A 26,394-nucleotide genomic window follows, 5' to 3' on the forward strand; every position below is an offset into this window, starting at 1 on the left:
GTCTCTTTTTTTCCCTGTCAGCTTGTATGTTGTGAAGTCAGTGGAATGTAGCAGAGTGGAAGAGTCTATTAGGTAGCGCTCTAATTCCTATCTTCACTTCCCAACTTTTTTTTCCTTCCTTTTTCTTTTTCTTCCTTCCTTCTTTTTTTTTTCTTCCTCCTTTTTTTATTTTGGATGGGCAAAGGACTTGAGGCTGTTGATGGGGGAGATGACAGGCAAAGTTGAGTATTTTAATGCTAATTTGATAAACTTGCCTGGGCTCTGCCACTTTCCCTATGTGCGGCAAGATAAAGAAGTATCTCAAAGGGTAGTTTTTTTGAGGCAAAAGATTAAAAAAAATTTTTTTTAAATAAGGGATTGGTTTCCTATATCCTGAATACATTTGGAACTTTTTTTTAAAGATTTTTTTTAAATAGATGGACACAGTATCTTTATCTTTTTTTTTTAATGTGATGCTGAGGATCAAACCCAGTGCCTCATGCATGGCAGGCAAGCTCTCTACCTCTGAGCCTCAACCCCAGCCTGAGATTTAAAGATTTTTTGTTAATAGTTTAGTGGACCTTGTATGCCACTTAATGGTAACTGCTGTTTTCTCTTAACAATTTTCAGTTACACAGAATAACAAATATAAAGGAGTATGAAAGAGTAAAATATATAGAACATCCTTGTACATTATTCTTTGATATAGTTTCACACTTTTTCTCTTGCCAATTAAATATTATAGCTGTAAAACATTAGCAAATTAATACGTATATTTTTCTCCTCCTTTTGTTGTTCTGTGGCAGAGCAGTTAATAATGAAGTTGGTTAGAAAAAAATTACAGACCTTGAAAATTAGTGGATGATAGAATGAGATCTTCAACTAATTTTTGTAATAATTGAGTCCTATATAATTGATAGTTAAATATTACATTTTTCAGATTTGATTTTTTAAAAAAATTGTTAGGTTACTTAGTCATAGAGAAAAAATAGATTTTATTGATGAAATTCTCTGCAGTGGGTGGTATACACTAGAGAAGTGAGTAAAGAGAGAGATTCTAATACACCAGTGAACTTTGGGATGAATTATGTTTGGAGACTGGAAAGTATAATATTGAAGAGGGGAGTCATGCCACATATTGATTGCTTTCATGTTTTTTAACTGGATTATTGTCAGCATTCAAATTTTAGTTGGTGATATTAGGACTGTTGCTGACAAAACTGGAAGTTTTTTTTTTTTTTACATTTATCTGTTGCTCATTAATTTCTGGTATTATTTCAGTTCAGATAATTAAAAACTGCATCCTCCCTCAATTTCCAAATGAAGGCATGATTTGGGAACCATTATCTAGGACTTCTTAACTTTTTTTGTTTGTGTGCGCCATGGATTCTTGGCAGTCTGCTGACCTCAGAATAACATATGTGCATAAAGTCAGATAGACCAATTATGTTTAAATATATGATACCATTAAAACACTAAATGGGGGCATTGTTTTTTATGGTACTGGGGTTTGAACCTAGGGACACTTTACCACTGATCTGTGTTCTCAGCCCTTTTTACTTTTTATTTTTAGACAGGATCTCACTAAGTTGCCCAAACTGGCCTTGAACTGGTGATCCTCCCACCTCAACCTCCTGAATAGTTGAGATGACAAGTTTATGCTACTATACCCTGCTAAAACAGGTTTTAATATTATTAACACATTAGAAACAAGTTGTAAAGTTGGATCTTAATTTTGAAATAGTGATGAGTATAAACAATACTTTGACAAATGGCAACCACATAACCTGATGTGAAAAGATCTATGATTTTGCTTGATTCGGTGGTGCACACCTATAATCCCAGTGATTCAGGAGGCTAAGGTAGGAGGATTGCAAATTCAAAGACAAGCCTCAGCAATTCAGTGAGGCCCTAAGCAATTTAGTGAGACTATGTCTAAAAATAAAAGAGGATTGGGGATGTGGCTTAGTGGTTAAGCATTCCTGGATCCAATCTCTAGTATGCCCCCCAATCTGTGATTTCTGTTGATATAGATAGTCAAAGGTATTACTTATACTACAGATCTGTTGCCTACTTTAGTAATCAAAGGAAATGTTAAATTAGAGGTTAGGGGAATTAAAGAAATTACTTTTGTCATGCAAGTTCACAGATCTCTCAGTTCTTTCTATGGATATTTTGGATATCTGAGATCTGAGGTTCAGAACCCCCCAGGAGAATTTCCATGGCCCATTGGGCAGTCTTATTCCTATGTTATCCTAGCTCCAAGTATATAGGCCGGCCGCAGATTTTATTATCATCACTAAACATTACAAAATTTTATTTTATTACCATCACTAATGTTACAAAAGGATATACATAAACAGTGTCCTTCAGATCCATGATTCTACAGAGGCAGCTAACTATTAGAATGTATGTGTGTTGTAGAATATTTTCTGGATGGATAATTTTTACTTGGTAAAATAGCCAACTATTTCTCTTGTGCTCATTTTACATGCAAATAATATGCCACCTTCAAGTTAATTTCTCAAAGTAGAGTCATAAAACCAGATAATTTTGGTTTTAAAAATCTCGAAGGAGCTGGGTGTGGTGGTGTATGCCTGTGGCTCGGGAGGCTGCCTTAGCAAAACCAAGGTTTTTAAGCAACTCAGTGAGACCCTGTCTCTAAATAAAAAAGACAAAATAGGACTAGGGAGACGGCTCAGTGGCTGAGTGTCCCTGAATCCAATCCCTGGTGCCAAAAAAAAAGGAAAGAAAACAATTTTTAAAGAATTGAGAATTGGCAAATTATTAGTTTTTTTGTTAGGTTGTTTGGAGTTTGGATAGCAAACCTTAACTTGTCATTTCCATGTGGGAATTTGGTTGTCAGTAAAACCTTGCATTATGCATAGAACTTTTGTTTATATTCCTATATTAAAAAATTAAAATCAGATTAACTAAAGATTAAGTGATTTATCAGGATATTTTCTTTCTTTTTCTTCCCTGGTACTGGAGATTGAATCCAGAGGCACTCTGCCTCTGACATACACCCCTAGCCTTTTTTATTTTTTGATTTTGAGACGTCTTGTTAAATTGTTAAGATTGACCTTGAAATTGCAATCCTCCTGCCTCAGACTCCAGAATCCCTGGAATTACAGGTGTGTGCTACTGTGGCTTCTTATATTTATTAGTGGTCTCAAGTAGCAACTTGGATCAGAGGAGCAGCAGTAGGGAATACCCTACTGAAGGAAGCTCCCTTATTTTCAGGTATCATGTAGTCAAGCCAGGTATTTCATAGACAGCCCTCTCACACCTGTAATCCCAGGGTCTCAGGAGGATCACATGTTCAGAGCCAGCCTCAGCAACTTAGTGAGGCCCCAGCAACTTGGCAAGACCCTGTCTCAAAAAATAAAAAAGGGGATGTGGCTCAGTGGTTAAGCACCCCTAGGTTCAATCCCCCAGTACTCCTATCCCCCCAAATAGCATCCATACCCTCTCAAACTTTCAGTGACATTGTTTTTGGTATTTATTCATTCAGTATATAGTCCCATGAACATTGGGGCTATGTTACCTCTGTGTCCACCTTCATCTGGTACAGGGACTTGGCATATGGTAACTGCTCACTAAATTTTCATTGGCCGAATGAGGAATACCTGCTATCTGGTTTAAACACGAAAAAGAATATGATGTGGTACCTGTTTTCTGGCTGCTGGAAGTCCTGTAGGGGAGAAAAGAGTCGCATACAGATAATTTCATATGAGGTATATTGTGTTATCATGGCAGATAAAATTGATAGTACGGGAATTTATATCAGGAGGGACATAATTTGAGTGGGAGTATTTATGAATTCATGTAATAACTAATTGACTATTATATATTATTGAATTACATTTTACATGTTGTTATTGAAGTGATCTGTCAGAATTGCATGAGTTTTTTTTAAGACAGGTGTCATTACTTTCATATAGGGAATTATGTGATACCTAAGAGTAGTTAAAGGGTTGAAACAATTTTTGTGGTCTAATATAGATTCACCCTTCAGGACAGGCAAAGGTGTATTTATTAATGGTGTATTAAAAGAATTCTGAGGAAAAGAAACTGTAAAGGATGTCATAAAGAAATAGTGCTACTTGATTATTGTACAAGTAATGTATCAGTTTTATTTGTCTGCTTTTTGTAAAGTGCTTGGAAGAAGATTGCCTATCCACTGTTGGTGCTTGGTCAGTAGGAGTTACATGTTGGCTTTATTAGCAGAATTCATCAGGGTTTTCAAATAACCCCAAAAGAAATATAAAAAGATTTCAGTCAGCAATTCTCAAAGTTTAGCATGCATCAGAATTCCTTGGAGGCTTTGTTAAAACAGATCTCTGGGTCTTATCCCATAGTGTCTGATTTAGTAGGTCTAGTGTGGGCCCTGAGAGTTTGCATTTTAAAAATGTTCCCAGGTGATCCTGATGCCACTTGTTTAAGGACCCAACTTTGAGAAACATCACCTTAACAGATAGAATAGTGGTTCTCAGCCACACATTAGAATATTTAGGATGCTTTTATAAAGTCCATGTGTAATTACCAATCAAGTCATAATTTAAGGGTGATTCTGATATAGTAGGATGATTTGTCTAGGTAGAAAAATGTGTGTGTATGCTCATAATCTATGCCTTTTGTCTTAACATTTTGACACTTTCAGCATTTCTTTAGCTTTAATTGACTTTCAAACTTTTTTTTTAAATATTTATTTATTAGTTATTGGCGGACACAACATCTTTGTTTGTATGTGGTGCTGGAGGATCGAACCCGGGCCGCACGCATGCCAGGCGAGCGCGCTACCGCTTGAGCCACATCCCCAGCCCCTCAAACTTTTTTTTTTTTTTAACTGACTTGTTGTTTATAACTGAAATAAGTGTACTTCAAGAGACATACATGTATGTCTATGCATTAATACAATTCATTTTCACTGTTTAGGCATTTATGTTCTATAAAGTTACCATGGGCGCAGAATTATTGAATACTGATCCTTACGGGACATACATGGTTATGTTCCTGTGAGCCACTGATTTGGTTCAGTTAATGAATACATAGCTTTTTGTTTTATGCGTTTTTCTATTTAAAAGTGCCTTATTTAATATATGTCATTGATTCATTGACATTGAACTCACAGCAGCATTCTAACTCATCGACTTCTTGTGCTTGGAACACTAGACTATACTTCACTGTTTGGGGGCCCCTTTAGACAGTAAAACCAATTACAAAAAGTACAAAAATAGGAAAAACCTGGCACTGAATAGAATGTGAGAAGGACATTTGTTTATAGTGTGAGATCTGAAACACAAGTGTCACCCTGTTTGATCTTATTTGGGAATGTGTTGATGACTCAAATTTTTCACTGCCTTGCACATGTTTACAAATGATTTTGAAAGCGCTGTATTAATTTTGGTGCTACAAATAAAATTTAGTGAATAAGCAAATTTGCAAATATGGGAATTTGCAAGTAATAAGTATCAGCTAAGTCTACATATTTTTTCCCTTTTCAGTTCTATTGTGTTAAAAATAATTTTGGTCATGAGCTATTAAATTGGTTTTCTTGATTAGTGGTTCATTGGTTCATCCTACAGATTGAAAAATACTGCTGTAATTGATTCAACATTACGTGTTTATAAATATATTATTTCTTAAACTATAAATGGTGATGCCGAACATATATATAAACATGTGTATATGTGAGTATGCATTTCCCTTTCTATATTTGGGGAATACAGGGTTTAATTTTGATTATGGGGAGCTAGGTTTTGCTGGGTACATCATTATGTTTGCATTTGTAGTAGGTTACTATGGTTGGATGTGGTCTACAGGCAGTGTTATGGGTGGTGGTGGCAGTGGTAGAAGACTAGAAATAAAGCTAGTTGGGAGTACACTGGAAATCTGATTTCTGGCTCTGGGATTTTAGTAAATTATGACAGACTAACAACTATTTGGATAACTTGTAGAAAAAGGAATTTCATTGAAGTCTTTATGTCGGGGATTCTTAACTGAGGTCCTTGGCACCTAAACAGACTTCCTGAGGTCTGTGAACTTCCTGCACTTCTTTCTCTTCTCTCCCTTTTTTCTTTCCCATAGTTTGTGTGTTTTCCTTCTGCCTCCCAAAGAGTCATCAGGCCTAGAGTAAGTGATCATAGAATTCATTTACCATGAAGTAACAGGAGGTTAAGAATCACATTTTAATTGATAATGTATCCTCTATTCTGTACCATTGGTCCACTCGCCTGTTTTGGTGCCAGTACCATGCTGTTTTTGTTACTATTGCTCTGTAATATAGTTTGAAATCTGGTATCGCTATACCGCCTGATTAGAATTGCTTTTGCTATTCTGGGTCTTTTATTTTTCCATATGAATTTCATGATTGCTTTATCTATTTCTACAAGAAATGCCGTTGGGATTTTGATTGGCATTGCATTAAACCTATAGAGAACTTTTGGTAATATCGCCATTTTGATGATGTTAGTTCTGCCTATCCATGAACAGGGTATATTTTTCCATCTTCTAAGATCTTTTTCTACTTTTCTCTTTAGGGTTCTGTAGTTTTCATTGTATAAATCTTTCACCTCTTTTGTTAGGTTGATTCCCAAGTATTTTATTTTTTTTGAGGATAAGTGAATGGAGTGTTTTTCCTCATTTCCGTTTCAGAAGTTTTGTCGCTGATATACAGAAATGCCTTTGATTTATGCGTGTTGATTTTATATCCTGCCATGCTCACCATCTCTAGCAGTCAGAGAAATGCAAATCAAAACCACCCTAAGATACCATCTCACTCCAGTAAGATTGGCAGCCATTATGAAGTCAAACAACAACAAGTGCTGGCAAGGATGTGGGGAAAAGGGTACTCTTGTACCTTGCTGGTGGGACTGCAAATTGGTGCGGCCAATTTGGAAACCAGTATGGAGATTCCTGGGAAAGCTGGGAATGGAACCACCATTTGACCCAGCTATTGCCCTTCTCGGACTATTCCCTGAAGACCTTAAAAGAGCGTACTACAGGGATACTGCCACATCGATGTTCATAGCAGCACAATTCACAATAGCTAGACTGTGGAATGCTAGAAGAATACTGAATGTTTTCACATTCAGTATTCTTTCTTCTAGCATTTTTGAAAACTACACAGTTTGTAATTGTTTTCTGTAAGCACCTACTATGCAATAGCATGCCCCAACTTCTTATTCCTGATTGTTAATTTAGAATGCATCAATCATCCTTTCTTCCTCTTCCTCTTCCCTACTTTTCCCAGCCTTGTAATCACGTTCTACTCAACTTTGAGATCAGTTTTTTTAGGTAACACACGAGTAAGATGATGTGTTACTTGACTTTTTGTGCCTGGCTTATTTCATTGAATATAATAATCACCTGTGCTGTGCATACTGTTGTCAATGACAGGATTTCTTTTTCTTTCCTTTTTTTGTGACTGAACACGATTCCATTGTGCATGCGTACTACATTTCCCTTATCCATTCATCAGTTGATCGACACCTAGGTTGTTTCCTTTTCTTGGCTATTGTGAATAGTGTTGCAGTGAACATGGAATGCAGATATCTTATTCACATACTGATATTTTTCTTTTTAATATATACCCAGTAGTGGGATTGCTGAATTATATGGTAGTTCTATTAAGTTTTTGAGCATACTCCATACTGTTTTCCAAAATGGCAGCATTAATTTACATTCTTACAGAGTGTATGGGTTCCCTTTTCTCCCCATCCTTGCCAGCATTTTTGTCTTTTTAATAATAGCCATTGTAATTGGAGTGAGGTGATATCTCATTGTAGTTTGGACTTGGAATTTCCTGATGATTGGTATTTCCATATTGTTTTTATTTCTAGTACAGATAATATACATCTTTTGATGTATATAACAACACTGCTGAATTTTGTGTCTTCTTTTTAGAAGTGTCTAGTTAGTCTATTGCCTATTTTAAAATCTGGGTTGGTTTTTTTTTTTTGGTTGGTGTTATTGAGTTTTCTAGAGTTCTGTATATTTTCTGCATATTAACCCCTTGTTCCATGTACAGTTTGCAGGTATTTTCTCCCATTCTGTAAGTTTTCTCTTCACTCTGTTGATTATGTCCTTTTCTGTGCAGAATCTTTTTAGTTTGATGCAATCCCTTTTGTCTTATTTTTGTTTTTGTTTCCTGTGCTTTGGGGATCTTATCCAAAAAATCCTTGCGTATTCCAATGTCTTGAAGCATTTTTCCCCCTATTTTCTTCTCATGTTTTCCCATTTTGAAGTCAGTCTTTAATCCATTTTGAGTTGATTTTTGTAACTGGTGAGAAAGAAGGGTCTACTTTTATTCTTCTTTATGTGGATACCCACTTTTTCCAGCACCATTCTTTGTAAAGGCTGTCCTTTCTCCAGTGCATATTCTTTGCACCCTTGTTGAAAATCAGTTTATTTTGATTTGTTAGTTTACTTACAGGCTTGTTGTTCTGAAGCATTGGTGCACACACATACACAGGTGTGCACTCCAGTGTCTTGCCGTTTTGATTACTATAGAATTATAGTATATTTTGAGATCTGTATGTAATACCTACTGCTGTTTTCTTCCCCCCTCTTCCTTAAAATTACTTTGGCTATTTGGATTTCTTTTATGGTTCCGTTACAAATATAAGGGTTTTCCCCAAGTTTTGTGAAGAATGTCCTTGGTATTTTAAAATCTGGGTTTGTATTTTATTGAGTTTTCTAGAGTTCTGTATATTTTCTGCGTATTAACCCCTTGTTCCATGTACAGTTTGCATCGACTTTTTTTATTTCTTTGGGTAATACAGACATTTTTAACATATTGATTTGTCCAGTCTTGGGTTGTTTCATTTTTTTGTGTCCTCTTCAATTTGTTCATCAAAGTTTTATAGTTTCCTTGTAGATTGTTTATTCATTTCTTTGATTAAATTTATTCCTAGGTATTTTTTTAGGCTATTGTATTGCTTTTCTTTGTTTCTAGTATAGATAATACTCTCTTGATGTATATAACAACACTGCTGAATTTTGTATGCTGATTTTTTTTCCTACAACATTTCTGAAGTCTTTTATTTTAATAGTTTTTATGGTGAATTCTGTGGAGTTTTCTGTATATAAGATTTATCATCTGCAAACAGTCACATTTGACTTCCTCTTTTCCAGTTTGGATGCTCTTTATTTCTTTCCCTTGCCTGATTGCTCTGGCTAGGACTTTGAATAAAAGTGGTGAAAGGGGCATTTTTGTCTTGTTTCAGAGATCAGATAGAAAACTTTAGCTCTTCCTCACTTAGTATAATATTAGCTGTTGATGAACATATGGCCTTTATTCTGTTCTTCTTATACCTAATTTGTTAACACAGATTTATCATGAAGGGATGTTGAATTTTATGAAAAGCTTTTTCTGCATCTGTTGAGATGATCATGTGGTTTTTGTCCATTCTGTTGATTGGTATATATATCACATTGATTGATGTGCACATGTTAAATCAGAATGTGCAGGAAAAGTAGGAAGAAGAAAGCACAGATTCTCCTGTGGTCCTATGCTTATCTTTGATTGACTTTTTTCTATGTACTTACATGAATAGGTGAGAGAGAGAGAGAGAGAGAGAGAGAGAGAGAGAGAGAGAGAGAAAGAGAAAGAGAGAGAAAGACAAACATTTGTTTTTAACCTGTTTATTTAGATTGGAAATTTTGAGGAAAGAATCTCTTGACTCAGTTTTTGTCATCTTGTCAATTATTGGATTAGTCCTTGTCACTGTAGTCTGGGATGTAGGTAGTATTAGAGAATGGCAGCTTGCATTTAGATCATTTGTTTGAAGGGAGCTTGGCAGGAAGAAATATAGTGGCTTTTAAAAAGAAGGGTATTTGAAGCATAGATATGGTCACTAAAAGAAATTCTTGTGGACTGGGCATTGATTCTAATTTGTTACTACTATTATTAGTAGTAGTAGGTAGTGGTCTAGCATACACATTTACTGTATAATGTGATCAGTTCTATATTGATGGATGTTGATGTATAGTTAAGAGTTTTTAGTCCTTAGTAAAAAATGCTTTTTCTTTTTTTTTTTTTGGGGGGGGGTCGATGTTGGGGATTGAACCCAGAGACTTGCACATGCTAGGCAAATATCCTGCCACTGAACTATATCTCCAGCTCTTTTTATTTTTATTTTTTTTTAAATTTTGAGTCAGGGTTTCACTAAGTTGTCAAGAACTGGCCTTAGATTTGGCAGTCCTCCTCCCTCAGCTTTCTAAGTTGCTGGGGTTATAGATGTGCAATACTGCACCCAGCTTTAACATGTTTTTCCATATGAACTTTATAATTATTTTGTCTAACTTCACAAGATAATTTGGTATTTTTATTGGGATTCATCATACATTTAACAGTCAGTTTATAGAGAATTGATGTCTTTATGATGTTGATTTCCTATCCAAGAACATGGTTTATTTCTTCATTTGAAGTGTACTTATATATCTTTCAGGAGTATTTTTCTTGTATTGATTTTGTGTTTTATGTTAAACTTATTTCAGGAGTTTTCACCTGTTTGGTTACTGTTGTAAATGACACCTCCTCTCATTATTCTTTATAACTTATTATATTTAAGAAAGCTTTTTAGTTCTATTTAATTTTGTTTCTTACAGCTTTACTAAGTTATCTAATTGTTAGTACAATTTTTTTTGCATTGATTTTCTTGGGTTAATGAGTTAGACACCATATCATCTGCAAATAGAGATAGTTTACTTCTGCTTTTTCAAATAGTGAGCCTCTAAGTGTGATTCCCTTTTTAATTCTTGAAATTCCATGTTAAAAAGTATTGGAGAAATGGATGTATTTGTTTTGTTTCTGACTTTAATGTGAATGCCTTTCATTACATAACATGTAGATTACTTTATAGATTAGAAAACAAGTAATATGTTTACAAAATATATATTCTATATGTGTATATGTATTACATGTAATACATAAAGTGGAGGTTAAAACGTGTCTAGTGTCGGGGTTTTTAGCCCCCATTCCCTCCTGACCTTCGGGAGAGATTGGGAGAGCACTCCCTGACCAGGACAAACCAAGAAAGGTAAAGGTTGACTGGCCACCCACACCCAGCCCTCCTTTGCAGGAGGACAATCAGACACTCCAGGGAGAACAGTCAAAGCAGGATCTCCTTTAATGAGAAAACACACACAGCTAATATAATGTACAGGAGCCAATCAAGATAAAGATCAGCAGGGTGGGAAGAATTTACATCTACACCCATCCTATGGGCAGTAATGGGAGACAGGAGCTGTCTGTGAGGGCAGAAGGGTTCTGAGCTTACCCTAGAGGTGGTCCGATTCTTCATCACAACCCAGGGCAATGCCTTCTGGCTAATCGCTGGGTGCTCTCTTAGCTACATGTGGCCCCAGGACTGGGAAGCGGGTGGCAGCCAGCAAGTTAAGTTTCCTCTTTTCTGATGCAACATGCCCTACCTTACATCATGCCCTACATCTAGTGTATCTGTCATGAATGAGTATTGAATATTCTCAACAAAGATGCTTTTTTGCTCTTCTTGTATGATTTTCCCCCTTAGATCTAATCGTTATTGATGAATATTAAAATTGAACCATCTCAGCTTTCCTGAAAAACCCTATTTGTTGTTCTTTTTAAAAAATGCCTTCAGTTTTATTTGCTTTCATTTAGAAGGACTTCTAAGCTTTGACATCTTTTGGGTCAAATGTGGCTACCTCCATAGTTTTAATAATTCAGTCTCATTTCTAAATTTCTGGGAGATGAAATATGATTGGTATAGTTCAGGTCAGGTATTTAGCCTGGTCCAGTTAACTCTAGCTTCAGGTAAGGTGAGGTAATTTACTAGCTTGACTAATGACAGCACAGCACTTACAGGAGAAGATGGGTAAGAATCAAGAGGTAGGACATTGTCATTGTTCTTGTCCATACACTGTAAGGACTGCTCATTCACATAGCATCCATGTCCTTTGGAGCGGGATCTGGAGATGGTCTAATGCACCCCAGGAGATATGCCAATTTTGTATATTGCAAAACAAAACTCACAGTTATAAATAGTAAAATTCCAGTGTGTATAGTTTTTTTTTTTTTTTTTGGTAAGTGGCATGCTATTACTTGGTCCTCCCCTGGCTATTTTACTCCGCAGTACACATTTTCAATGGTTACTTGGAACTAAGACATATCCTACAGGACCCTCCAAGTCACCCACCCACCTTCAGCCCCTTAAAAGACCAGGGTCTTTTTCCTAGTGTAGGCATGCTATTAAATTTTTTAAAGAATTAGACCATAGATGTGGAATTTTTGAAGAATCATACCTTTTCTGTATTATACATGGTGACATTGTTTTAGTCAGAATTTGGTATTTGAAAGATATATTTAAAAATAAATTTGAGATATACCCAACACATAAAGTATACATGTTAACATGTTCATTCAGGTAAATGTTGGCATATGAGTATATGTATGAAATCCTTACACAATCAAGATAATATATTCAACCCTTCACCTCCTTACTTACCTCTTTAATCTTCAGGTGTCATTGTAAATTAGTGGTTTGCATTTTCTAGAATTTCATATAAATGAAATCACATAGTATATACTGTTTTTTTGCCCTGGTTTCTTTTCATCCTGCATTTGTTTTGATATCCATCCATATATATTCTAGTGTTATCAATAGTTCATTCCTTTTTATTGCTCAGTAGTATTCCTTTTTATGACTGTCACACAGTGTTCATTCACCTGTTAAGTGATTTTTGACTGTTACAAATCAAGCTACTGTGAGCATTTTTTTTTTTTTTTGGTACCTGGGATTGAACCCAAGGGCACATAACCACTGAGCCACATCCCCAGCCCTTTTTTTGGTATTTATTTAGTGACAGGTTCTCACTAAGTTGCTTAGGGTCTTGCTAAATTGCTGAGACTGGCTTTGAACTGCCTCAGCCTCCTGAGCTCCTGGGATTACAGGCATGCGCCACCATACTCAGCACTGCTATGAGCATTTTTGTTATCAGATTTACATTTATTTGTTTTGGTAAATAAATACTTGATGGTGAAATAGCTTGATCATATGATAGCTATACCAAAGAGATTTTAACTTTTTTCAAAACTGTCAGACTGTTTTATACAGTTGATGTATCATAAAGATACATTTTTATTTGAGATGTTTATATAGTTTAGGACCATGCTACTCAAAAGTTTGGCCTACAGATTTGGGTTCACCTGGGAGCTTATTAAAAGTGCTGAACCTTGCCAAGGACAGTGGCACATACCTATAATTCTAGTAGTTTAGGAGGATGAGGCAGGAGGATTACAAGTTCAAAGCCAGCCTCAGCAATCTAGCGAGACCCTGTCTCAAAATAAAAAAGGCCTGGGGATATGGCTCAGTGGTTAAGGTCCCTGGGTTCAATCTCTAGTCCCCTTACTCTTTAAAAAAAAAAAAAGCTGAATCTCAAGTACCATCACAATCGAAACATGCATTAAAAAAAAAAAGATTTGTGGATTGTTCAGATGATCATTAGAATTTAAGAATCTTCGTTGAGAAATGCAGTTCTTAAATTTTTTTCTCTGCTATACCACACCTGAGGGCTTTGACATATTTAATGTGGAAATTTCAAATGGGATTTGGGAGTTGCTGGATAGGTTTTAGAAATGTGACAGATAATAATGATAAATGTAGTGTGTCTTCCCCATGCACTCTTCATAGTGATTTATTTAAGCTACTAAAGTGTTTTGGCTATTGCCTCTTTGAGATTTGGTAGTCAAGAGGAATTGCTTCAAAGTGTAGAGCTATCTTGCCTGACACAGTTTCTTATGGATAAGAGTTATCTGTTGTCTTTTTGTGTAATTTCCCTGGTGAATGAGTCTGTTTGCTAGCCACTTCCCGCCCCCACATTTTCCTTTCTTCTTTAAGTTCTTAATCTGTCTTTTTCATAACCAGTGGTCTACTTCTTGATCATTTTTGTATATAGGTCTGTATGGGTTTTCTCTCTACTTCTAGTACTTAAGAAAGGCAAAAATAGTTTAAAAAATGATTTTATAAACCAGTAGGTAGATAGACTGTCAAGTGATGCATTTTAAAACCTAATATCAGTTGCTTGCTCATTGTTTTGGATTTCTTCTATTCATTTTCATTATTGAATGATATTTAAGAGCAACCTACATTGTTGCTGGTGTCACCTTTCTAAATTCGTGGTGTTGTTGAAGATCATGTTATTAATCAGCATTAGGAAATTCTCACTTTAAATCAAGGTTCTAATCACACAATAGACAAGAGAACAAAAAGTAAACATTTGTTACTTTATCAAGTGAAACAAATTACATTTAGGCAATTTATAATTTGAGTTTTCCGAAAATTGAATTGTAAGTCAAATATTCCAGAATTATAATGCTTTTGACAGCATTACTTTTACTTTTACATTTCTGTCTAACTCGGTGCATACAAGTCTTTCATCCCTAACTCTTTTCCATATACCTCACAGGCATTTAAGATAGAGAAACTATGAAAGATTTAGTTCTGGCTTATTTAGAATTTAGCACAACTATCTTTAGGAAAGAAAAAATCTTTACCCTGTCATTAAATTCAAAAAGGACTTTATTGCAAAAGGACATTTAATTCTTTAGATGATAAATGTCTTTAAATATAGCTTTACAGGAAAAACAGAACACTTAATGTTGTGACTGCTTATTTTATTGATTTTTAGCAAAAGCCTATGTTTCTTTTTTTTAATATTTTTTTTTAGTTGTAGGTGAACACAATACCTTTATTTTATTATTTTTATGTGGTGCTGAGGATCGAACTCATTGCCTCTCGCATGTGAGGCGAGGGCTCTACTACTGAGCCACATCCCCAGCCCAAAAGCCTATGTTTCTTTGGGAGGCAAAGTTAATGAAATATATGTAATGTTATCTATAAAGGTAGTATGCATTATAAATATTAGAAAAAAATTAGCTATGGTGGTACATACCTTTAATTCCAGTGACTTGGGAGGCTGAGTCAGGAGGATCATAAGTCCAAGGCCATCTGGGCAACTTATCAAGACTGTGTCTCAAGTTAAAAATCAAAAGAATGGGGGATGTAGTTTAGTGGTAGAGGACCCCTGAGTTTAATTCCCAGCATCAAATAATAATATCAAATAATAATAATAGTAATAATAGTAGCAGTAGGAATAATAATAATAATAAAATACTGGAGAAATTAATGAAATACACCTTCTTGTAGGCAAATTTTCCTCAAGTTTTATTAAAATCTCAGTTTTTAAAACACATTTGTCAAGTATAATAAAAATACATTTCCAGAAAAATTAAAGATGTAGTAAATATAAGGCCACAACTTTTTGTTTTGTTTTTGGGGTGTCAGGGATTGAACTCAGGGGCACTCAATGATTGAGCCACATTCTAGCCCTATTTTGTATTATAATTAGAGACAGTATCTCACTTGAATCTTTTCGCCGAGGCTGACTTTGAACTTGCGATCTTCCTGCCTCAGCCTCCCAAGCTGCTGGGATTACAGGCGTGTGCCACCGCGCTCAGCACAAGACCACAGCTTTTTAAATCACCACTTTCAATGGATAAAATTAATATCAGACTGTTTTGAAATTTTTAAATGCTTACTCTAAATTTTTGTAATTCTAGAGGACCACAGTGTGAGTGTCACATTGCCTTAAGCTAATGGTTTGTTAAGCTGGTGCTTCTCAAAGTGTAGTTCCCAAACCCACAGCAGCTTTGGAAACTTTTAGAAATATGAATTATCTGGTTCCATTTGAGAGCTGCTGAATCAGAAATTGTTGGTTTGTCTCAGCAATGTGTTGAAACAGGGCCTACAGATGATTCTGAAGCCCACTAATGTTGAGAACCACAGTTGAATTTTTATTCTAAAATGTTGATTATTGGAGCTCTTTTAGTCAGAACAGGACGGCACTTTTCTTAAGTCGGAATTCCGCCAGTTGTGTAAGTGAATGACTGAAAGACATGGTTGGTTATGAAGTTTAATCTGTCATAGATTCTTAGATGGAAGATAATGTGATTTAAGATCTGATCAAAATATATGTGCTAAATGAAAAGAGGATTCTAGTGTTCTATATTGCCAGGAGCATGGATCACATAATTAAAATTCAGTTGATAGACTTGAGAAGCCAGACTTTGCTTTGCCGAAATGAATAAGGACTGCTGCCCCAAATTCTTCATGGTTATAAGACCTCAGGGCTGTGAAACAATTGAATTAGACAGCTCTAAGTTGGATGTGTGGCAGGTTGTTTCAGTAAATATTAAAAGAAACTATTATTATTCTTATGTTTCAAACCACTGGAAATTGAAATGGGATCTTTTCAGAGATTTGTCTGGGTTATTCTGGTTTCTGCTGCTCATTCATTTTTTTTGCCTGCCCCCACTCCTTCCTTTCTCTTTCTATGCTGATTACACCAATAAGAACCTCTCCGTGTATTGTTGAATGTATTGATGATGGGTATCCCTGTCTTATTCCTAATTCTAGGATAAGAATATTCAGTATTTCATTTACATGTATTGTTATTGTGGTTTTCTTGTAGATGCCCCTTACCATGTTGAAAAAAATTGCCTTCTATTTCTAGGGTTCTCAGAATTTTTTGGAATAGGTGTTAGCTTGTGTCAGATGCTTTTTCTTTGTATATAGGGATGATTATGTAGTTTTAAAAAATGTGTTAATGTGCTGAATTACATTGGTTTTGATTATAAGCCAATCCTGCATTCCTGAGATTAAATCCCCTTTGCAGTGCATTGTTGAATTCTGTTTACTAAACTTTTATTTAGGTGATTGCATCTATGTTCACAGGAATTTTTATTTGTCTATAGTTTAGTGTCTCCCCTCCCACTCCCCAACCCAGTGTAGTCTTCTGGTTTTTGGATCAGAATAATTCTGGCCTCAAAATGAGTTGGCAAGAAGTACTCTCTCCATTATTTTGGAAAAAATCGTGTAGGATTGATATTGTTGCCTCTTTAAGTGTTTGGTGAAATTATTTACCAGTGAGATTTTGTGTGTTTGTTTTTGTTTTTAGTGTGTGTGCATGAGGTGCATGAGGTTTTAAACTGCAGTTCAATTTCTTTAATTAATACATGCAAAGCTATTCAGGTCACCTATTTCTTTCTGAGTAAACTTTGCTAATTTATTTCTTTCAAGAGATTTCTTTTTAGCTAATTGTCAAATTGATGAGCATGAAGTTGTTTATAATGTTCTGTCATCTCACTTGTTCATGGTACTGGTAATTTGTGTCTTTTCACTTTTCCCCCTTCATTCATCTGACTAGAGGTTTATATGGATTTTCTTAAAGAAACAAGCCTTTTTTTTTTTTCCCCTCCTGTGGATTTTTTTATTTTCCATTTCATTGATTTCCACACTGTTCTTGATCATTTCTTTTCCTAGGCTTACTTTGGGTCTAATTTGTTCTTCTTCTAATTTCTTAAGGTAGATTCTGAGGTCACTGTTTGTTTTATTTATTTTTTTTCTCCCTGTTTTAATATAGGTGTATAGTGCTGTAAATTTCTTTCAAAGTGCTGCTTTGTTGGTAATTTTGAACATGTTTATTTTTAAATTTGTTTTGTTTTGGCTTTTTCATTTTTATTCAGTTCAGAATAGTTGTCAATTTCCCTTTTGATCCTTTTTTTGATCCATAGGTCAAAATGAGTTACATGGTTCACAAATATTTAGTGATTTTTTTTTACAGATATCTGTTATCAATTTCTAATTTAATTCTCAGACACCGTGGTGTTTGAGAGCATATGTTTTGTGTGACTTAAGCCTCCTTATTTAAATTTGTAGTATGGTTCAGAATTCTGTCAGAGATGTGTGTTGGGCAGCGGCAGCCTGTTAGTGTGTTGTAGGAGGAGAGAAGGGCGGAGGGGCAGAGAGGACAGTTGCTGTGGCAGCTTCATTAGAAAGAGAAGGGAGGTGAAAGGTTGTGTGGGAGAGCAAGAGTTGCAGAGAGAGGGCTTAGAAAGAGGGAAATATCTGAATGTATGATATCTCTTTTCCATTTTCCAGAACACTCACAATAGGAGTGCTGTACCCTTAGAGAATTTTCATTCTTACCTTTCTACTCCATTCTTTATATCATTGTAATTCCTAAATAATATGTGAACAGTTTTTATGACTGTCTTATGGGTACTTGAGAAGGATGGATTGTTAGTTTTTTGTTGCTGTGACTAAAGTTCCTGACAGAAACAAAATAGAGGAGGAGGTTTATTTTGACTCATGGTTTCAGGGCTTCAATTCATGGTCATCAGATTCCATTGCTCTGGGCCTAAGGAGAGGCAGAAGGCAAGGAAGAGGAAAGCTGCTCAGCTTAAGGTCACCATGAAGCTGAGAGAGCTTGTGAAGAGCCAGGGATAAAACATAATCTCCCAGGTCATGCCTTCATTGACTGACTTCCTCCATCCATGCCCCACTTACCCACAGTTACCACCCAGTAACTCATTCAGATTATTAAGCCATCAAGTGAATTAATCCACTGATTAGGTTATAGTTGTCATAATCTAATTGGTTCACCTCTGAACATTCCTGCACTGTCATGTGAGTTTTCCAAGGACATCTCATACTCAAACTCCAAAAGAGGGGCATTGAGTGTAAAGTTTGATACATAGCTATAAAATCTACCTTATCAATTAAGTTGCTTAAGTCTTTTTTGTTGTTCACTTGATTTATTTTATGCTAAAAGTGGTGTATTAAATTTTCCTCTTATGGGTGTGCTTTTGTCTATTTTGGTCCTTGCATATACTGTAGCTTTTGCATCATAAAATGGTGCTGTATTACTTTATGTATATAGATACTAAATCTTTCTTGTGAATTATGGTTATTAGCATTTAAAAGTGCTCTTTTTTGTTGTTGTTTAATGCTCTTTTGTATTCTACTTGTTTGTTATTAGGATATGCTTGTACTTCTTACTATTTTCACTTACCCATTAAACTTTTGTTCACTTTCCTCATCTCTGGATCACCTTTGGAGGGTGGGGTACATTTCTTATATGCTGCATATTATTGAGTCTTGAATTCCAAGCATTGAGCATCATTTTTTTTAAAGCAGTGAGTTAAGTCCATTCTCATTTATCAATATGACAGCATATTTGCGCTCAGCTCTTTCGTATTTTATATTGTGTATTATGTCACTGATTGTTTTATACATTACTGTTTAAAACAGTCATTATTTGGGAAGATTTGAATTTTTATTGAAGTAGTTATATTTGTGCTTATCATTATTAGTTTTGTCTTTTGTTAGCCTTTTTGTTTGGTACTATACAGATTGAATCCTAAACTTCTCTACCACTGAGCTATAGCCCCAGCCTTTTTTCTTCCTTCCTCTTTTTTTTGCCCAGGGTGGCCAAAAACTTGGGGTATTCTTGCCTCAGCCTCTGGAGTTAGAATTACAGGTGTGCACCACCACACCTGGCTTTGATAGTTTTTAACAATATACTTTAATCTTTTGTACAATAGCGGCTGCTTCTAAACACCTTCCATGAAGATAGAATTTGTTCTATCTTCATTTTTTTACTCTTGCTCCTTTGCCTTTTAGTTCCATTGTTTTCACTTTAGTGCTCTAAATTCTTTCAGTCCTCTTGATAATGGAAGAACAATTTACCTGCATATAAAATCTTTGGTTCACTTTGCTCTCATTAAAGTTTCTGGAAGCGCTGCTTCATTGATGCTTTTTTGCTTTCTAATTGTTTTGAAGTGTAGTTCATTAGGCCTTATAAGTTAAATTATTTTTGACATAGTTATATCCACATAATCAGTTCTTGGTAATTTTGTCAGATGTCTAGTGGACTTTAGTGTTTGTGTTTGTGTGTGTGTTGGGGGGGAGAAAGAGAAAGGGGGAATGTTTGTTTAAATAAATACATAACAATTTACTATCAAAATTTTGTGGGCATTCTTTGTAACTTTAATATATTTTCTTACAGTTATCTTGAACAATAATGGATATTATTTATTAAGCACTTAATATATCAGACTTTGTACATATCTTTCCTTAATCTTCATTTACTATGGGTTATTAGGAAAGAACCAAAGAAACATTACTAAGAAATATTAATATAAAAGTAACATATTCAAACGTGTTACAAACAAAAGTGATGTATTCAAAGTCACGAAATAGGACATAGGAGACCAAGACTTCAGAGGTGGCCCTCCTACCAAAACTTTATACCTTTACACTATCTGAGCAATCGTTAGGTAGGATTCTGAATCAGAATATTACTATCAGTATTAAAGAAAGAAAATAGTAGATTAATTAATATTTTACAGATACAGAAAGAATGAATTGCTAGTTAAAAGGCTTTTTGGATTACTGGTATGTTTTCTTATTTTCATTTTTCCCAATTCTTTCATATTCTTATTGTTTCTTTACCTATTGTTTTTCTTAGCTTCTTTGGTGAATTTAATTAATGAATATTAGACCACCATCTAGAATGAATTTCTATTGATGTTTAATATAAATTGTAAAGGATTAAAAAAAATCCAAGATATCTAGCAGATATTTTCACCATGAATAAATGGCCCGTTTTAAATGAGTTTTAACAATCACACCATTCTAGAAGTATGGACTATACATTATAGTAGAATCAGAGGACATATTAAAATATGTTTACTTTTTATTTATTTGTTTTTTCAGGACAGTGGCCTAAATCACAGATAATGTAGGTTTGTTCTGTTTTAACATCTAATGACTGTTATGGTACTTTATTAGGATGATTATGCTTTCCTCTTTTTTTTTTTTTTAATGCACTAACTAAAATTAAGGGTGGAACAAGGATGGCTAAAACTGTTCCCTCTGAGTGCTATAAGAGAAAAGCAAGCTTCTTTAATTTTATGTGTGTTACCTTGAGTTTACTTGGTCATCAGCTTCTGTTCTTTTCACTATTAAAATTTTGGCCAAGATATTAATTAGTATTTAGAATTAATTCATTTAAGCAGTTTATTGAGAGATAATTCAAATATATAATTAACCCATTTAAAGTGTGCAGTCCAATGGTGTTTAGTATTCCAATGCTATGCAGTCATCACCACAATTTTAGATCATTTTCTTCACCCAAAAAAGAAACTTAAAAACCAGTAGCCATTGTTCCCAATTTCTCCTCTTCTCCATCCTCCCCAGGTCTCATGCCCCCAAATCACTTATCTACTTCCTACTTGCCTATTGTAGAATTTTATCCTCAATGTATATGTTTGACCAACATCTTCCCATCCCTTCTTCTCTCACCCATCCCAGACTGATAAAAACATTTCTACTCTCTCGTGAGGCCAGCTTTTTAAGATTCTACATGAATGAGATCATGCAGTGTTTGTGTGTAGTTGCCTGCCTTATTTCATTTAACACAATGTCCTCCTAGTTCATTCATGTCACAAATGACAGAATTTTGTTTTTCAATGAATAAACTAATTAGTATCCTATATTGTGTATATATGTCACATTTTCTTTATTATTCATCCATTGATAGACACTCAGGTTGGTTCTATATCTTGCTGAATAAATAGTGCTGCAATAAACATGGAAATGCAGACATCTCCTCAACATGCTGATTTTATTTCCTTTAGATTTACCCCTCAGTATTGGGAATTCTGGTTAAATCTGGTTGTTTAATTTTTTTTACCATTTTGAGATAACTCCACAGAGTTTTCTATAATGACTTTTATATTTCTACCAACAGTCTGTAAGGACTCCCTTTTTTCCACATTCTCAATAATGCTTACTTTTTCTTTTTTGATAAGAGACATTCTAACAGTTTGGACAGATCCATGTTAATATTAAAATTGGCTTTTCTGTCACTGCACAAAAAGGCCTCTGGGATTCTTTTTATAGGGGTCAGATTGAATTTGTGGAGCCCTTTGAGGAGCATTGTTATTATAAAAGTATTAAGTGTTTTATTCCATGAACAGGAAATGGGTTTTCATTTATTTATCTTTTTAAAATTTAATTTATACATATCAGTGGGTTTCATATAATAGTTCATTGCACATTTACAGTAAGCAATATTTAAGTCAGGTTAAGCATAATTATCCCCTAAAACATTTACCATTTCTTACTTAGGTATTCTTTAGTGTCTTTCAATAAATTTTGATTGGTTTGTGTGATTGGTTTATGTGTGTGCATGTGTTGTGTGAGAGAATGTGAAAGTATTAGTTTCTTAAGTTTATTTTTATTTTCAGTTTTGATATTTATGTAATCAATACAATCAATAAAAAACCATTTCCATTACTTTTTTTAAAAATTTGAATCATGCAGACTGTTTCCCGCCTGATTACATTAGAAATCAATCACTTTAAAATATATAGAATGCCTCACCCAACCTTTTCAAAACTAAATGGTGCACTTATAAATATCTGAGGTCAAGGAAGAAAGCACAAGTATATAAAAAGTGCTTTGAACTAAGTGATAATAAAAGCTTAAAATATTAGAATCTCTGTGATAAAATAGTACTGAGATGAACATTTATAACAAAGACTTGTATCAGAAAGAAGCTAGAATAATAATCAAAAATTATTATTTTTTAGTTAAATGAACTTTGTTTTCTTAAAAAACAATGCCTAAATGTGCTCAAGATGAGATCAGTTCCATTTGTCATAAGTCCTGGTGTTGTGTGGATGACAAACAGCAGCCAGTTATGATGATAGATGATAGATCCAAAGTAACTGCCAAATTTATTAACATTTCTCCATTTCTAAACCATCCTTTAAAAAAATCATATATGGGGTCACAGCATTCTCATGGTTGTGTAGGAGAGCGACCATGCTATCTGGATTTATGTTTTCACCAATAAAGAACTGGTAATTTTTGAAATTAGCAAGGGTGTGCTTGATTTGTTCTGCAGTCCCTGCCATAAAAGGTTTTACTCTCTCTGGTCTCTGTTCTTCAAGTTTGCCTTTGATTGATTTCATGTAATCTTTCATATATTTCTTGTATGCTGCTTTTGTGAAGCTGGTTTCCTGCAAGTGATGGTTCATGACAATACCAACACCAATGATTACTGTGCTTTTGGTACCTTCACCCTCCGGTCCTTCAGCCGAAGCATTTGTATCAAGGAGTGAGTCATCAGTGTTACCCTCTGTCCTACTGACCATCTTGTGCTCCACTTCCAGGCAGAGGCCGTCCAGAGTCTCCTGGATCTTGTAAATGTCAGAGAACTTCTCATCGTGGCTGATGACGTCTGGGTAGATAATATGATGGCGATTGGAGGGAGACAACAGCAGCACTAGATTAGCAGGAACCGGGAGCTTGCTGTGCAGAGCAGCGCTGGGGAGTGCAGGGGGAGTGGGCAGAAAAACTCAAATTATTTTCAAATTAAGTAGTAGGAAGGAAAAAATAAGAGAGCAGAAATATATGAAATAGAGAATAATACAGCTAAAATTTGATAAAAATTAAACAAGTCTAATCAAGAAAAAAGCAAGAACACAAAAATTAATATCAATAGAAAGGGAGCTAACAAAATAACCTGACAGGTGCTAAAATATATTAAGGTAATATTACAATTGTATGACAACATATGTGATAGCTTACATAATATGGTCTGTTTTAGAGAATGATCTGTGTTCTGCTGAGAAGAAAGTGCATTCAATCATTGATGGGTGAAATATTCTATATATGTCTGTTAAATCTAAATTATTGATTGTATTATTTAGTTCTGTAGTTTAGTTTTTGTTTGGGAAATATGTCCAGTAGTGAGAGAGAGGTGTGTTAAAGTCACTAGTATTATTGTGTTGTGGTCTATTTGACTCTTGAAGTTGAGAAGGTTTTGTTTGATGTATCGTAGATGCTCCATTGTTTGGAGCATAAATGTTTATGATTGTTATGTCTTGTTGATGTAAAATTCCCTTAAGCAGTATGAAACATCCTTTTTTTGTCCTGATTAACTTTTGCTTCTAGTCCACTTTATCTGATATGAGGATAGAAACCCCTTGTTTACACGGTCCACGTGAGTGATGTTTTTTCCCATCCTTTCACCTTCAGTCTGTAGATGTCTTTGCCTATTAAGTAAGTCTCTTGGAGACAGCATATTGTTGGCTCTTGTGTTTTAATCCAGTCTGTCAGTCTGTCTTTTGATTGATGAGTTTTGGCCATTAATTTTCAAGGTTATTATTGAGATATGATTTGTGTTCTCCATCATTTTGGCTCATCCTAGTTTTTAATTTGAATTAGTTCTCCTTTGATTGACCTTTCCTTTCTTCCTTCACTTATTTTCACATTTTTTTTTCCCCAGTTCATCTTCATGGAATATTTTGTTGAGAATATTCTGAAGTGCAGGCTTTCTAGTTGCAAATTCTTTTATTTTTTGTTAATCATGGAAGGTTTTTATTTCGTCTTCAAATCTAAAGCTTAATTTTGCTTATGTGTAGGATTCTTGGTTGGCATCCATATGTTATTCCACGACCTCCTCACTTTGAGAATCTGGGTTGAGAAATCAGCTGAGATTTATATTGGTTTTCTTCTATATGTAATTTGATATTCTTCTCTTGCAGCCTTTAAAATTCTAGTCTTATTCTGTATGCTAGGCATTTTCATTATAATGTGCCTTGATGTGGGGTCTGTTGTAATTTTGCACATTTGGATTCCTGTAGTAATAAGCCTCTTGTATTTGATTGTCCATTTCATTCTTTAGATTTGGGAAATTTTCTGATATTATTTCATTGAAAAGATTTTGCATTCCTTTCGTTTGTATCTCTGTGCCTTCATCTATCCTGATAAATCTTAAATTTGGTCTTTTCATGTTATCTCATAATTCTTGGAAGTTGTATTAATGGTTTCTTAACATCTTCTCTCCGTGGTCCATTTTATTTCAAGATTATATGTTGTGCCTTCATTGCCTGAGGTTCTGTCTTCTGAGAGGTCTAGTCTGTGGATGATGCTTTCTATTGAATTTTTAATTTGGTTTATTGTTAACTTCACTTCAAGAATTTGGTTTTCTTTCAGAATTTCTATCTCTTTATTGAAGTGATCCTTTGCTACCTATATTCCTCTCTTACATCATTCTTTACTTCACAGATCAGTTTAACTACGTATTTTCTAAACTCCTTCTCTGACATTTTTTCCACTGTGATGTCGATGTATTCTGTTATTGGAGTACCTTGGTTTGCTTGGGGCAGTTTGTTCCCTTGTCTTTTCATGTTTGTGTGTCTACCTAACTAACAGTATGGATCTGAGGCAGTAGACTTACAGTGTCCCTGAAGGTTTCCAGTATCTCGCTGTTTAGGGAGAGACAAATAATAACAACCAATGGAAACTTTATACCACTAAACCAAATAGTTCCTAGTATGATTTCTGCAATGTTAATTATCACAATAAACAGAAGTGACATGATGAGTTATTGCCTATGATAAAAACAGCAAGTTTGCAAAAGGGTTTATGTTTTCAAGTGGTGGACATGGATAAAACAGAAGTGATAGGATGTGATGATTATGAGGGAGGAGGAGAGAAGACAGGAGAAGAAGATTAAAGGTGGAGTGAAAGAATAGTACAAACTGGCTGTTTCCAGAAGAAAAGAAAATCAAGGGAAACAGGAGAGAAATATATAAAGCAATAATTTTTAAAAAGATTAAAAGAATACAAAAATAAAACTAAACAAACATCCTAATTCACAAAAAACTAATCCATGTAAAATAACTGGCTTCAAAAAATGCTAGAGATGGGCTGGGGATATAGCTCAGTTGGTAGAGTGCTTGCCTCGAATGCACAAGGCTCTAGGTTCAATCTCCAGCAAACCCCCCCCCCCCAAAGAAAAAGGAAAAATACTAGAGATGAGAAGAAAAAAAATAGGAGACTATATAAATGTCCATGTACCATTAAGGCCACGATTAAACAGTTAAGAATTTTTAAAAATCTTCATGAAAAGTTAAAGAATTCTTTACATTGAAGTTCAAAATATTCTCAGCTTCTCTTCTCAGCAGTTTTAGGTGGGGTCTTCTGGAGTGTGATGTTCCACCATCTGGATTGCTGGAGTGAGAGAGGTAATCCAGTAGGCAGAGTTCCTGGAGGCAGGGTTTAGGTTTAAGAGGGCTGGAGGCTCTTTACTGAATGCTAATTTATTTGCCTGGAGATTTTAAGTCAGTGTACCTCCAGCACCCAGTACTTGCTGGAAGACTTCACTCCAGAGATCTCCCCTAGTTTCTATCTTGTGGCCAGGGACCCAATTCCTAGTCCCCTATGTTACCTGCAGACTCCACATTTCCTGGTCTCATGTTCATTCTCCAAACAATTTATCCTGCTCTAGCTTTCCAAGTTCCTGGCTAGATGCATCTCTCCCAGCCAGTCCTGCAAGCAGTTGGATTGGAGGGGGAGGGAAGGAGGAAGGGTTAGATCTGGGTGGGTTTCTTTGACCAGTTGTCCCTGTGTAAACCTCTCTCCATATTTGATTTTCTGTTGGTCACTTTAGCACACTCTATATCATACAGCATGTGTTTACTGGGCCTGTATTTCAGGCCAGATTTGCGAT

The 26,394-nt window shown here is 35.0% G+C and overlaps 2 protein-coding genes across 2 annotated transcripts in view; one reads left to right on the forward strand and one right to left on the reverse strand.

Annotated features, from left to right (window-relative positions):
• Epc2 (enhancer of polycomb 2) overlaps positions 1-26,394 on the forward strand; it is a 137,189-nt gene that overhangs the window by 9,040 nt on the left and 101,755 nt on the right. The gene's annotated exons all lie outside the window — the stretch shown is intronic.
• LOC113182799 (translationally-controlled tumor protein-like) lies at positions 22,613-23,044 on the reverse strand. Its single transcript, XM_077798393.1, has one exon. The coding sequence runs from the start codon at positions 23,027-23,029 to the stop codon at positions 22,613-22,615; it is 417 nt and encodes a 138-aa protein (XP_077654519.1). The 5' UTR covers positions 23,030-23,044.

Source organism: Urocitellus parryii, chromosome 1 (assembly GCF_045843805.1).
Source record: "Urocitellus parryii isolate mUroPar1 chromosome 1, mUroPar1.hap1, whole genome shotgun sequence".
Taxonomy (NCBI): domain Eukaryota; kingdom Metazoa; phylum Chordata; class Mammalia; order Rodentia; family Sciuridae; genus Urocitellus; species Urocitellus parryii.